The sequence below is a fragment of the Oryctolagus cuniculus genome, chromosome 17 (assembly GCF_964237555.1).
Source record: "Oryctolagus cuniculus chromosome 17, mOryCun1.1, whole genome shotgun sequence".
Classification (NCBI taxonomy): domain Eukaryota; kingdom Metazoa; phylum Chordata; class Mammalia; order Lagomorpha; family Leporidae; genus Oryctolagus; species Oryctolagus cuniculus.
Window position 1 is genome coordinate 52,455,872 of NC_091448.1, and position 13,206 is coordinate 52,469,077.

Consider the following 13,206-nt stretch of genomic DNA (forward strand, 5'->3'; position numbering starts at 1 on the left):
GCGCAGCGGAGCGGGGCTTCTGGGCGAGGTGCGGTGGAGGCTGCGCAGCGGGGTTCCGAGCTGTGCGGCCTGATCCCCGAGCAGTCAGTAGAGGGCACTGCAGCCCCACGGGTTCAGTTCCACTCTGCAGCAAAGGGACACACTCTTCTTTAATGGGGTCAGACCTGTGTGTGTGCCTTGCCAAAAACTGGGCAGCCGCACTTGTCCCTAGCAGGGGCTCTCAGAGGCTGAGAGGCCAGACACTGAGTTCTTGAGGCTATCATTAAAGAGCAGAGACAAGCCCAACAGTTACGTACTCAGGACAGATAACGCAGGCTGGTGCTGGCCCTAGAGCTAGAAACTCCCAAGTCAGTACTCAGAGGACTCCAGTGGGGGACACCCCAACACCTCAAGAGAGAGACGACAAAAAGACACAAAAGGAGGAACTAAATTTAAGCCGATACTTATGGACAGGAAAACGCCAAGGTACAGTTCTTAAGAACTGAGATCTGTAAGCCGTACATGTATACATCTGTGATTCGTCACTGGTCACTTCTCAGCCGTTTGGCTAAGATCAAGTGTATGATTTGTCCATCAGAGTAACAACCTGGAGACCTCCTAAAAAGTTGTTTATCTTTAAGGTCATATTTTTGGCTCAGAGAAAAACAGATTTATCTTTTTCTGTTAAAGATTTATTTGTTTGAAAGGCAGAATTACAGAGAGGTGAGACAGATCTTCCACCCATCGGTTCACTCCCTAAATGGCCGCAACAGCTGAGGCTGGGCCAGACTGAAGCCAGCAGCCAGGAACCTCTTCCGGGTCTCCCACTTGGATGCAGGGGCCCACGGACTTGGGCCATCTTCTGCTGCTTTCCCAGGCACATCAGCAGGGAGCTGGATCACAAGTGGAGCAGCCAGGACTCGAACCGGCGCCCACAGGGGATGCTGGCACTGCAGACTGCAGCTACTCTACAGCACCGGCCACAAAAAAACTTTTTTTTTTTTTTTTTTAAGCAACACAGCATTACTTTAGAACTTTTCAATAAAACAGTATCAGTTACGTTTCCAGTATTCCACCCACAGTTGGTGACATCCTAGAGTATCCAGACGAGTGCTTCTTAAATCTTACATGCACACAAACCACCTGGGATTGTTAAAACGCAGGGTCTGATTTAATAGTCGAGTGAGATTCTGCAGTTCCAGCACGTTCCTGGTGACACCAGTGCTGTGAGCCCTTCACTATGACTATACCGGATCATAAAACAATTTCAAAACAGACCATGATTTATAATAAGGACATCCCACTATGGGATACGAGTTTAAACCTGTACGAGCATCTTGTTTTTTAAGTAGTCAGTGTTTCCCTATGACTAAAGATAGCACAATATCAGAACTTTAAAATCTGATGCCTTTACCAAGTAGCTCGCTCTTTCATCCCTGAGAAGCCCTAATGAGGTGACTCCTGGATTCTAAAATGAAGCAAGGCTCCTAATCTGAGAGGCAGGGGAGTCATCCCAGTTTTTGGGAACACAGGCCTGGGACTGAAGAGCCCACACACCCGCATCCTTCTGGATGCCAGAGTGAGATGACTATGACACAGTCTGCCTCGTCTCTCCCGTGCCATGGGCAAGTGCTAAAATGGGACCTGTTGCTCCCACACACCAGCGCCGCCCTGGACAGAAGCCAAAGTCACAGCTCAGAAAACAGTCTGGCTTCTTCCCACGGTAACGCAGGCTTTGTTTACATCCTCCGTGAGCCACTCCATCCTGGAAATGTAGGGCTGGCAGTCAGCAGATGGGGGCGAGATGGTTTAGCAGCCTCCCCAGCTCAGCACCAACTCCTCCCGGGGCGTTCCCTCCTGCCCTCGTCTCAACTCCCTCATCAGAGGTCAATTCCGGGCTCCACACAGTCTTGACATCAGCTCCCTGGACTAAAACGCACGGCGGAGACGGCAGCTCCCACCTTGCTTCTGCCACAGCTCCCGAGATCCTCGGTTACAGCGTGCAACGGGTCATGTGTGCAATGTCCTTAATCTCCGGACAGTAGAGCACTGCGGGGGGGAAAGGAACGTGGTCAGAGGCGGCAGCGCGGTGCAGCCCGAGCCCCGCATCCTCCGGCCGCAGCCCCTCACCGTTGCTAGGCAGCGGACGCCGCCAGCGGCGCGCGGGCGCGAGCACCCGGTCCCAGAGGCGCCGGAGCGCGCGCCACCCCGCGCTCCTAGGCCCCGCCCCGTCCTCGCTCTCCTCTTCCTCGCGGTCGGCCTCTGGGTCGGCGTCGCCGCTCTCCTTGACCGGGCTCCCCGCCACATCTCGTTCGCCCTGGGCCCGCGCTTTCTCTTCCAGTCGCGACCACAAGCCGGGGTCCACAGCTACCTCCGTGACGCCTCCACGCGGGAGCGGGGTGGGCGCGCGGCAGAACGGACACGTGACGACGCGGCGCAGGCGCACCACGCGCGCGGCCGCCCCGCCGCCGTCGCCGCGCGCCGCGAGTTCGCGCAGGCAGGCGGTGCAGAGCGTGTGGCCGCAGCGGGCGCGCGCCGTGCCGGGCAGGCGGCGGGGCGCGCGGTCCCCGAGGTCGAAAGGCCGGTAGCAGATACTGCAGTCCAGCTCGCCCCGTTCCGGCAGGGAGGGCACCCTCACCAGGAGCTGCATCGTGCCCCGCGCCGTGGATAGAACGATCGGGCCCTCCTGGGGCCCGGGTCGCGTCCTGGGGCCGGCGCCGCGGCCTCTCGCTCCTTTTAATAGTGGGGCCCAGCCCTGGAGGCGTCACGCGGCGGGCGGGCCGCTCCCAGCGGCGGCACGCGTGGGGGCGGCAGAGGCGAGGTCCGGAATGCCAGCGATGGCGGAGTGGGGCCGGCGGCCCGGGCTGCGCCAGGACTGGGACCCCGGAGACGCACCACGCATTCTTCCGTCCACATCTTTCAGAAACCCTAGCACAGCGCTAGAGCCCCCTTAACTGCATTGTGTACGGATCTCCAGGTCCCTTCCGCAGCCCATATCTCAGGTCTCTAAAGCCCCCTTGTCCTGTTGGCTCCCTGCTCATGCTTTCACAACCCCACCCAACGAAGCTGCCCAGGCCGGGTAGTTCCCCGGCTTTTAGGGAGTTCCTGGGCATTTGAAGCGATCCTGCCCCACAGTCAGCTCCCATTCCGCCGTGGTTCTGATGCAAGACCTCGTGGGACGTAAGCCTGGCTCCCCAAATTTCATTCTCCACCATCTAAAGCCTAGGCGCATGGCCTTAGGAATGCTGGGAATCTTTCCCTTCAGGAGTATCAGGACACCCACACTCCAGCAGGGTGCCCAGCATATGACTTGTGACTCAGGGGTCTGACTTCCCCCACAGGTAAACAGGACGTGGCGCTCCCTCGTGGGGCCACACCCACAGCCAGTGCCTCCTCCTGGTGTGGTGGACTTAGCCCAGGGTCTGTCGCAGGGGGTGATGGCACAGTCTGGGACCAGCTGGCTTGAGTTCAAACCCTGCCCTACCACACAGTCTTTCCACTCCTGTTTAAGACCTTTTAATGTGCCGGTGCATCCATGACCCCCATTTTATATTGCACCTGACTTCGCTGCTTCTCCCAGCAAGAATTGGGGTCTACTTCCCTATCCCTTGAATGCAGGCCGGCCACCCGACTCGGTTTGATGGAGAGAAGGCGGAGAGTTCTGGAGCCCAGGCCTTCGGAGACACCTTGCAGCTTCTGCCTTTGTCTCTGCCACTCCCCCACCCCCATACTGCGCTGAATTGGCGCGGAGGGAAGGTGGCCGGGACCCCTGGAGGACGAGGCCCCGCGGAGGAGGACGGAGGAGCCCTTTCCTGAGCTGGCACCAGCTGCCAGGCCAGCCTGAATGTCCCCGCTCAGCCCACCTGCCAGCTGGGTGCAGGCCAGGTGAAAACAGCCAAGGCCCTCCAGGCCAACCTACAGTCGGGGAGGGGAGGGGGGACAATTTTTTTTTTTTTTTTTTTTTGACAGGCAGAGTGGACAGTGAGAGAGAGAGAGAGAGAGAGAGACAGAGAAAGGTCTTCCTTTGCTGTTGGTTCACCCTTCAATGGCCGCTGCGGCCGGCGTACTGCACTGATCCGATGGCAGGAGCCAGGTGCTTCTCCTGGTCTCCCATGGGGTGCAGGGCCCAAGCACCTGGGCCATCCTCCACTGCACTCCCTGGCCACAGCAGAGAGCTGGCCTGGAAGAGGGGCAACCGGGACAGAATCCGGTGCCCCGACCGGGACTAGAACCCGGTGGCCGGCGCTGCAAGGCGAAGAATTAGCCTAGTGAGCCGCCGTGCCGGCCAAGGGGACAATTTTTAAAAGTTGTTTCAAGCCATTTAGTTTTTGAGGCAATTTACTGGGATATTAGAGCGTTTCCTCTGTCCTTAGGAGAAAAATAATATTCCCAAGTGCCCCGTGAGGCCCTAAACTCCCCCGGGACTCACAGTCTGCTTCCATTCCCTTGGCGATCTTGCCTTGCTCAGGGCCTGTGCATGTGCTGTGGCTCTAAGGCTCTCGGTCTCACCTTATTGACACCCGCACATCACTCAGCACTTGGTCCAGCCTCACTGTGTCAAACACGCTCTGGAAGCACCGTGTGCGTTCCTCTGGACTTTGGACAACCGAAGTTGTATTTGTTTAGTGGTTGTGTGATTGCCTCTCCTGTCAGTAACCCACATGGTTTTTCTGCATCTCCTCCCCCGACCCCATGCCACTGTATTCCTGTGCCACACCATGGAAGGACTCCATAAACAGACACTTGTTAAATCAACGAGTGAGGTGAATGCTAAGTAGAGCAGATGTTTAAATGCAAAGGAGGCATGGCAGTAAATGAAGTTTTTTTTTTTTTTTCCTTCAGAGGCAGGTAATTCTCTCTCTCTTTTTTTTTTTTTTTTTAATATTTAGTTACTTACTTGAGAATCGGAGTTACACAGAAAGAGAAGGAGATGCAGAGAGGGAGAGGGAGAGAGAGGTCTTCCATCCATTGGCTCACTTCCCAATTGGCTGCAGCAGCTGGAGCTGCGCTGATCTGAAGCCAGGAGCCAGGAGCTTCTTCCAGGTCTCCCACGTGGGTGCAGGTGCCCAAGGACTTGGGCCATCTTCTACTGCTATCCCAGGCCATAGCAGAGAGCTGGATCAGAAGTGGAACACCCAGGACTGGAACTGGTGCCCATATGGGATGCCGGCACTGGAGGTGGCAGCTTACCCACTACGCCACAGCACCACCCCCAAGGGGGTTTATTCTACAAGAAGTTTGTAAGATGTTTTATGCAAGGTCAGGAGTGGGAGGGGGGAGGCATCACTAAATTTAGAGTATATGCGGGAGGTAACTCTGGAGAATACTGCTGGAAGGGATCTGCTAGGGTGTGTTTGCTGCAGAATAACTCATCACAGTCTAGCCATGCCTTTTACTTTGCTTCCTCCACTCTTCCAGGAGGGGAGTGGAGCGTGCTCCCGAGTTGCTCTGGTTGGTGCTAATCCAGTAAATGGCATGCTGCTGGCTTTTCTCTTTGGAAAGCAGTGCCCTCGGCTCTCCTGGCCTCAAGATCAAGGCTGCCTGGGGCTGGGTAGAAGGGAGACTGCCGGGTTGTACGGAAGGCAGGCGGGGCTCCTCCTGTGACCTGCACAGGTTGTTACTTTCCACCTGTTCTCTTTCCCCTGGAAATGAGAGTTCTCTGGGGGAAGAACAGGACTCAGCCCCATTTCATCTGCTTTTCCACCACCCTCACACCTGATCTTTCACTTATTTTATTATTTTTTAAAAAATTGTATCTCTGTTTTGCTCCGACCAGTGACCAGTCTTCACTTCATCTCCTCCTGCACACCCCGAATCCTCACCACCCTCAGAACAGCCTCTCCACCCAACCAGTTCCTGGGCATAGGTGTGGGCATCGGGCCAGGGGGAAGGGAGGACAGGGAAGTCAACTGAGGCTCACGGACACGCAGAGACAATGGCAAGGTGTCACACCGTGGGACTTTCACAGAAAGAGGAGCCGAATCTCTGGTTTCTAAGGACTGTGACCCCCTCAGGGCCCGGGTCCTTGTGAGAGCAGTGACCAGGAGCCAGGTCCCCAAGGTGGAGGATCAGTGGACGCAAAGGAGCCCGGCCCCTGTGAGCCCGCAACCCTGACCTCTCCCAGACACACAGCCTGCAGCTCAGACACTGTGAGGCTCAAGCTGAGGTTTTATTTACAGTTCCCTGGGAAGTCCTACAGAAGAGGGACAACATTATTGCTGTAGGATTATTGCCGGGAGCAAGGCTGCTATCCTCCACCGCCAGGCAGGAAGTCCTGCCCCAGGTCTTCACCACGGCCCCACGCCTCTGGCCTGAGCCAAAGGCTGGGGAGCACAGCCCCCATTTCACCTGGAGCCATCCTGGCCATGGTGCCACACCACATTGTGCATCGGCGGTGACATTTCCCTAGGCCTTGCTCACTGTGCCGCGGCCCTGAATCGCGCGCCCCTTCTTTGCAAGAACAAGGGGCGCCGCTACTTCTAGATGCAAGCCCTCCACTGCTGGCCTGGGAGCGGGGCCCTGGTTTTCCGACAAGTATCATTTACTTCCGGCCAGGACCAGCCTGGCTTCCTCCATGCTGCACAGCCGTGGAGCCCCGCTTAGGTCCCAGATGACGTCACAACTCATTCATTAGGTCATCGCCACGGAGAACATTTCAAGGGCCACTTTTGGGGTGCTCTGCATATTTCTTATATCTGCTGGTGTCTTCCTTTTTTTTTTTTTTTTTTTCCTGGCCTCGGCAATAGAGGGTTGAGAGAAAGGCATGAGACCAAGAGGCAGAGAGGGGGTGGCCCGTAGCTCGTGCCGGGATTAGCAAGGAGGCCTAGAGGGAGCAGCCGGGGTGGGCGGACTACTTTCTCTCGGCAGCCCGGCTGCGGGAGGATATGGCTTTATTCGTCATGCGTTTCGCTACTCGGCCGGAACTCGTTGGTGGGCGGGGCGACCCTGGCTCCGGTGGCTGCCCGGGGTGGGGTTCCGGAGGGGGAAAGAGGCGGCGCCGGGAAGCTGTTGTTGGGCAGGTGCGGTTGCTCCGGGCTGCGTTCCTGCGCCGCCCGGGCTGGGTCCCCGCGCCCTCGATGGACTATTTCTTGGGATGTGGCTTGTTCCCCAGGAGCACGTCTATCTCCATCACTGTCTGCGGGGTCAGCTGGCTGAGCACCTGCAGGACAACGGGGCGGTGGGGAGGGCAGCAGATTGGAGAACCCAAGGAAGTGGCGGCTGTGCACCTGCCATACACAGCTGGTCGCCCTGAGAGCTCCCGCCAGCAAAGGGAGGACTCTGTAGTGTGACGCCAGCATGGCTGGGACGCCTGGGCAAAGGGACAGGGGGCCTCTGCCCCTGTCTCCAGCTCACCTGTAGGGCGCCCAGGTGTTCTATCAGCTGCTCTGCACTCGACACCCCTAGCAAGACGGAGCTGACACCCTCGCTGCGGAGACACCAGGCTGAGGCCAGAGGAGGAAACACAGAGAACTGATGGGAACTGGGTGCACAGGGGCTTCGGAAGTGTGGCAAGCCGAGGGTCCTCCCAAGGGGCCAACCAGACTTAGGACGGGTCTGGGAGGAGACGGGGGCCCTGCAGGGTCCAAGGCTACCAGTGTCTCACCGATAGCAAGCTGAGCCGCAGTGCAGCCCAGCTGGTTGGCGATGGGGAGAAGGTCCATCACTTTGGCTTGTTGCTTCTTGCCATCCTCACTCTGCACTTTGTCCTTGAGCCACTGGTAGCCCTGCAGACCAAGCAGAATCAGCAAAGGACACCTCCCTCCCACGGCCATACACACACAGCAGCCCGAACCTCACCTTGATGGCGGCCCTGCATGTATCTGGGACTCGCCCATCATACTTGCTGGTGATGAGGCCGCAGGCCAGGGGGGACCAGGTGACTGAGCCAACACCTAAGAGGAACAGGGGAGTGGGTGTGGGGAAGGGGATCTGGGAGGCAGGTCAGGCTGAGGGGAAGGCAGGAATGAGGGGGCTGCGAACCGATCTTGTGGTAGAGCTCTGGCAGCTGCATCTCCACCTTCTCCCTCTGAAAGAGGTGGTTCTCCGCTTGTTCACACACAGGAGGGGTCAGATTGAACTGTCTGGCCATGGAGTAGGCCTCCTGGGTTGGAGCGGGGGACAGAGACGGGGTCATGGCACTCCTGCCATTCCTTCCCTGCCCCTCCCCCTGGTGCGGTGGTGGGAAGCCGTGTGGCGTAGGGCGCCGGGGGTGGGTTTACACACTCACCATGATTTCCGCAGCCCCCCATCGGGATGTCCCCCAGTATAGGGCCAGGCCCTGGTTGATGACGTAGGTCATGGCTCGCACAATCTCTAGGCACACGGGAGGACAGGGAGAGCTTCACTACTGGGCTCCTGCCCACCTGCAGACCTCCACCTGCCCCACGGAAACCCCCAGGCAGCTCTGCGTGTGGCTCATTGGCTGTCCTCTGCCCCCCCCATCCAACTCGTGGGTCTGAGCCTCCACTGTGGGTCTTAGGAAATGCTCAGCTTGAGAGGACTGGTTCGGGGACACTGCTTTTACCCTCCATAGGGCTGTTGGGGTCTGAGCGATTGGCGAAGACAATGTCCACATATCCCAGCTGGAGGCGCTCCAGGGACCCTCGCAAACCTGCAGGTTGGGGTGGGGAGACAGCCTGCGTTTACGCAGCGTTCAGGCCGTACCCCCTTGTCGGGGCCGTCTACCTCCCCATTCAGCGCCTCCAGCCCAGGGCTTCAGAGCACCCCCTGCTCCTCAGGCTGCCAGACCCAGCCTGAACTCACCCTCGATGATGTGTTTGCGGCTCAGGCCTCGTTCAGTTTCTGCCCTGTAGGAAAAGGTGAAGTGAAAGATGAGATGTGACGAAGAGACAGAACCAGGGCTGGTCAGGAGCCATGAGCACTGGGTGGGGGAGGGTCCCTGTGGACAGGATGTGGACCTGCAGCAGCAGATGACGGACAGCTGTCCCCACGCCCATGCCATATACCTCCTCCGCAGGGCTTCTTCCTAACCCTAGTGGGGCAGCCACTTACTGTCCTCCCCAAAAAATCTTGGTGGTGATGACATAGCTTGATCTCCTGGAGGAAAAAAAAACAAATTGCAGAAACAGCAATTTTGGATGACCATGTGCTCAGCAGCCGCCGCCAGCCCCCCAACCCCACCTCCGTCTCACCTCCAACCTTTGCTTTTCAGGATGTTGCCTAGGGTTCTTTCAGCCCTGGAAGAAAGGCAAGGCAGAGGCGCTGACCCCGCCGGAGTGGGTCAGTTCCTGCCTCCCCCCACTTTCCTCTCTTATGATGCAGAACATAGGCCAGGAGCCCTTGTGGGCTTTCAGTCCCATCCCAGAATGAGGGGTGCAGCAGTCGTACTGTTTTCATTCACTCAGTTAAATATCTGGTGTGTGAGCCCTGTTGTGGGTGCTAATGGGCCAGAACAGACTGAGAGGCGAGGCCCAGACTGTGGCGGTCCCAGCGAGGACACTGCCTGTCCTGCTTTCAGCGACTTAAGCTGCCTTCCCTTCTTTTGAGCCTCTGCAAGCATCCCACCCATCCTCCTAAACTCAGCTTGGATTTGCTCTCATTCTTGAAATGTGCTCTGGTCGCCACAGGCTGTGGTCAGTCCTGCGTGTCAGCTTCCGCAGAATTAGCTACACGATTCTTGAGCATGCAATTATGAGCTAACGTGTGACAAGTCTGAAATCGTTACAGTGACTGTTAGAGTCAGTCTTTCCTATCTTCCCTTCATTTTTGTTTGTTTATCCACTTAGAGTGTGCACTTTTGGAGAACATGTTGAGTTCATGCCAGAAGTGGTGCCTGCTTTGTGTAGGCTCTGGGTTGGTACTCGGGGAAGGGCAAGACTTGTTCCCTGGAAGGAGGGGCTCCAAGTTGAGCAGGGAAGGTGGCTGCATAATTAAGTAACGGTGGACCAGAGGCAGTATAAAGTGCTATGGGGCTCACGGGAAATGGTGGCCACTTTGCGCGAGCTGGGCAAGGGCTTCCTGAGGACTGACATTTGAGCCAAATCCTGAAGATGAGCAGAGGTATTTGCCAGGTGGACAAAAAACAGGGGTAGCTCTTCCTAGGTTTTGGCTACTCCCAAGGGTGAAGTCCCCGGTGTGTGATGTGGCATGGAGTGTTTGAAAACCCAGCTTAGTCCTTACGTCGTTGTACTTTACTGACGCCCAGGATATGTGTTATGGGCTGCTTTATTCATTGTGAGCCACCGTACGCTCACTGACCTCGGAGTCAGAAAGGCATGGATGGCAGCACTACAACTCCCAGAATGCTTTGGGTGCCCCAAGCTAAAAGGCTGGAGTGGAATGTTCTCAGAATTCCCAGGGTTCTTTGGAGGAAAAACAAGAAGGCCCGGTGTTCTCTCAACCTTGCAGCATAACAGCTCTTTCTCCCGGTCCTTACTTTCCTGCTGCGTACACTTCGGCAGTGTCAAACAGGTTTATGCCATGCTCATAGGCTACTGTCAGCACATCCTCTGCTGTCTGGGGAGGTGAGAGAAAGGTGAAGGTCAACCCCGGGCCCCCCAGTTACCTCATTCCCCATGCTTGTGCCCCAACGCAGGTCCACTGCCCCTTTCTCTGCTTCTGTCACCACCACCACCACCCAGCCCTTCTAGGTCCCGTCACTTATACCTCATCTGAGATCTGAGAACCGAACGTGACCCAGGTACCTGTGAGAGAGAAGCCAGGCACATGAGAACCTTGCGAGGCAGGCCGTAGAAGAATGCCCCTTCCCTTAATTCCTATTTCAACTCACCTAGGCCAAGACAGGACACCCGAAGACCAGACTTTCCTAGGTTCCTGCAGAATACAGAAGCAGCAGGAGGGGCAGAGCCTCTGTTAGGGACCCAGATGGTCAGCCCCTAGCTCCTGTCCCAGCCCTAAGGAACTGGACCCAGTGGGTCTATAGGCTTGGGCAGTGATATGCTCGTGGCTGAGGCCCTAGGAACAGTGTTGAAAGAATAAGTGAACCAACATGTGACTGTTCCCCTACAGCCACTGTCCAGTGCCTTCATTTCCTCCTGTCACGCGGCAGGTGTGCCGTCTGGTGTGCCTCCTTCTTCTGGGCACGGTCTCGTCTGGGTTTGAGTCATCTCTGGCTCATGTGGAGTGGGGGGTCCTGGGAGGGATTTGGCTGGCTGACTGTGGTGACTTTATCAGAAGAGAGCGAGCGAGCTATGCTCAAGGGCAACAGCAGTGTGGAGGAGGTAAACCAAGCCACACTCAGGCACTCAGATGGACAAGGGTCCCTGGCTAGGCTTGGCAGACAGGACAGCTGGGGGAGGGCCGAGTACCACTAGTTCTCCCTCTTCTGCTGGCTTGTGAAAAATGTCTCAGAACCTGTGAGCCTTCTCCTCCTTCCCCCAAAGTCCCCACCCAGGCAGTGGGTTCATGGCCACCACCTGGAGGGGATCGGATTCTTAGGTGACAAAAGCCAGATCAGATCAGTGACCTTGGCTCACTTCCAAGCAGAAGCCCCTGCCCTCCCGCCTACTGTGAGCTTCAAGAAACTCCAGCCAGGCAGTTCTCCGGAATAAAGTCAGTTACATTTCCCGGCCCCTTCTCTGCACATCCCTGTCCCTTGGCTGGCATGCGGATGAGAGCTGTGGTCCATCCTTCCCATAGGCCCCACTCCCTTCCTGGCCAAGAAAGGCCGCTGGAGACTGGGCCCTTGGGGCAGGCGGGGACAGTATCTGGGTCAGGTGCCCTGAGCCTGCGGCCACAGTGAGAAGCTGTTTCCCTCTCTCCTCTCCCCAGGACAGCGACCCAAGGACACGCCATTGGAGGGCAGGTGCAGAGAGGGGTGAATCTCTGGCCTTCCTAGGAGTATGGAGGGAGGTTCGGGGCATCCCTGGAGTCTGACAGGTCCCAGTCAGCCCTGGTAAACTTCATTCTCTCATAGTCAGAGAGGAGACTAAGAGAGGGACCAAGTAAGGGAAGAAACCAAGACCTTCTGAGCAAAGTTTGAAGGGGTCTTGGCAGCCATCCCGGGAAGCCTCAGGGGTTCCGAAAGGGGAGCGGATAGGGTGGGCTGCCCGGTCACCCCCATACCTGTATTTCATGCCAGTGCCTCGGCCGGTGCTCTCTCGGAGGGCCCCAGCGGGTGCTGGGGGTCGGGGGACCAGTGCGACTCGGGCCTTGGAGCCCGGCCCTCCACCCCCGGGAGGATTTCCGTGCCCCCCGCCAACCTGCCCCCCATTACCGCCCCCGGGGCCCGGCCGGGGTCCGCACAGGCGGTCTTCGCTGCTCCGGCTGCGAAGGTTCTGCTCGGTACACGCGATGGATACCTGCATGCCGGCCGGGAGGGAGGGAGAGGGGGCTCCAAGGGGGCGGGAGCAGGAGGCAGGGAAACTCGAGAGCGGACTCCCGGCGGCGTAGTGGGGCGAGCCCCCGGAGAGCGGGAAGGCCGAGGAGGCTGCGGCGGGAGCCGCCAAGTCGGATCAGGCCCGCGGGGGCGGACTGCTGGAGGTCGCGGGGCTCCAGGCGGGCGCGGAGAAACGCGAGGGGCGCCCGGAATGGAAAAACTCAAATAAGGGGGCGCTGGTGTAGGGAGGAGGGGGAAAGGAACGGGGTGAAGGTCGAGGGCGGTCCCCGGAGGGTAGGGACTTAGCGACGAGGGGTGGCAGCCGAGGGATGCCACTTCTGCCCGAACCGCAGCGGGACCCGCCAGGCTGCCAGCCGCGTCGGCAGCTGGCCCAGCTTATCAACATGCAGGCACCGCCCCCTTATCTGCATAGAGCCGCCCGCCTCCCTGCTGAACCTGCGGTGCATCTGCATAAGCCCCGCCTGCGGAAGGCGCCGCTGTGTGAACGTCTGGGAGCTCAGATCCTAGCTGGGTCGTCACAGCCCGCGGGACCGCAGGCAGGTCCGCTTCCCCCTGCCCGGCCGCGCTCAGTTGGAGGGATTTTTTTTTTTTTTTGTCTCCCAGGGGATGTGTGGCAAGGCTTGGACACACTCGTGGTAGTTAGGCGAGGCGGTGAGGCGGGATGTGCTACATCTAGTGAGTGACATCCAGGGATGCTGCTAAAAATCCAACAGAACACAAGGCTGCTCCCACAGCACAGCACTAGCCAGCCCGAAATGTCAGCAGTGAGTGACGGTGTTGAAAAGCGCATTGCCCAAAGCCTCTTTACAGGCCTCGGGGGAGGGAGGGTGCGGCCACCCAGGGTCCCACCTGCCTGAGCAGGGCAGGACTGGGAAGGCCCACACAAGCCAACACACTCAGGCTGCACA

At 58.0% G+C, this 13,206-nt stretch overlaps 2 protein-coding genes and 1 non-coding gene across 3 annotated transcripts; 1 reads left to right on the top strand and 2 right to left on the bottom strand.

Moving 5' to 3' along the window:
* The first annotated feature begins 527 nt into the window (after positions 1–527).
* LOC127484573 (U2 spliceosomal RNA) lies at positions 528–722 on the top strand. The gene has a single exon (XR_011383844.1). It is a non-coding gene; the product is annotated as a U2 spliceosomal RNA (small nuclear RNA).
* Positions 656–2,710, bottom strand: RNF227 (ring finger protein 227). Its single transcript, XM_008270768.4, has 2 exons — positions 2,110–2,710; positions 656–2,028 (listed from the first exon to the last, which is right to left on the bottom strand). Exons 1-2 carry the CDS (start codon positions 2,627–2,629, stop codon positions 1,973–1,975), a joined length of 576 nt encoding a protein of 191 aa, XP_008268990.2. The 5' UTR covers positions 2,630–2,710; the 3' UTR covers positions 656–1,972.
* A 3,419-nt stretch (positions 2,711–6,129) lies between these two features.
* KCNAB3 (potassium voltage-gated channel subfamily A regulatory beta subunit 3) lies at positions 6,130–12,862 on the bottom strand. Its single transcript, XM_002719064.5, has 14 exons — positions 12,025–12,862; positions 10,730–10,773; positions 10,606–10,643; positions 10,376–10,455; positions 9,132–9,176; positions 8,992–9,036; positions 8,743–8,786; positions 8,504–8,590; positions 8,207–8,292; positions 7,960–8,080; positions 7,777–7,871; positions 7,583–7,703; positions 7,333–7,421; positions 6,130–7,138 (listed from the first exon to the last, which is right to left on the bottom strand). Exons 1-14 carry the CDS (start codon positions 12,264–12,266, stop codon positions 7,061–7,063), a joined length of 1,215 nt encoding a protein of 404 aa, XP_002719110.2. The 5' UTR covers positions 12,267–12,862; the 3' UTR covers positions 6,130–7,060.
* Positions 12,863–13,206: the final 344 nt, after the last annotated feature.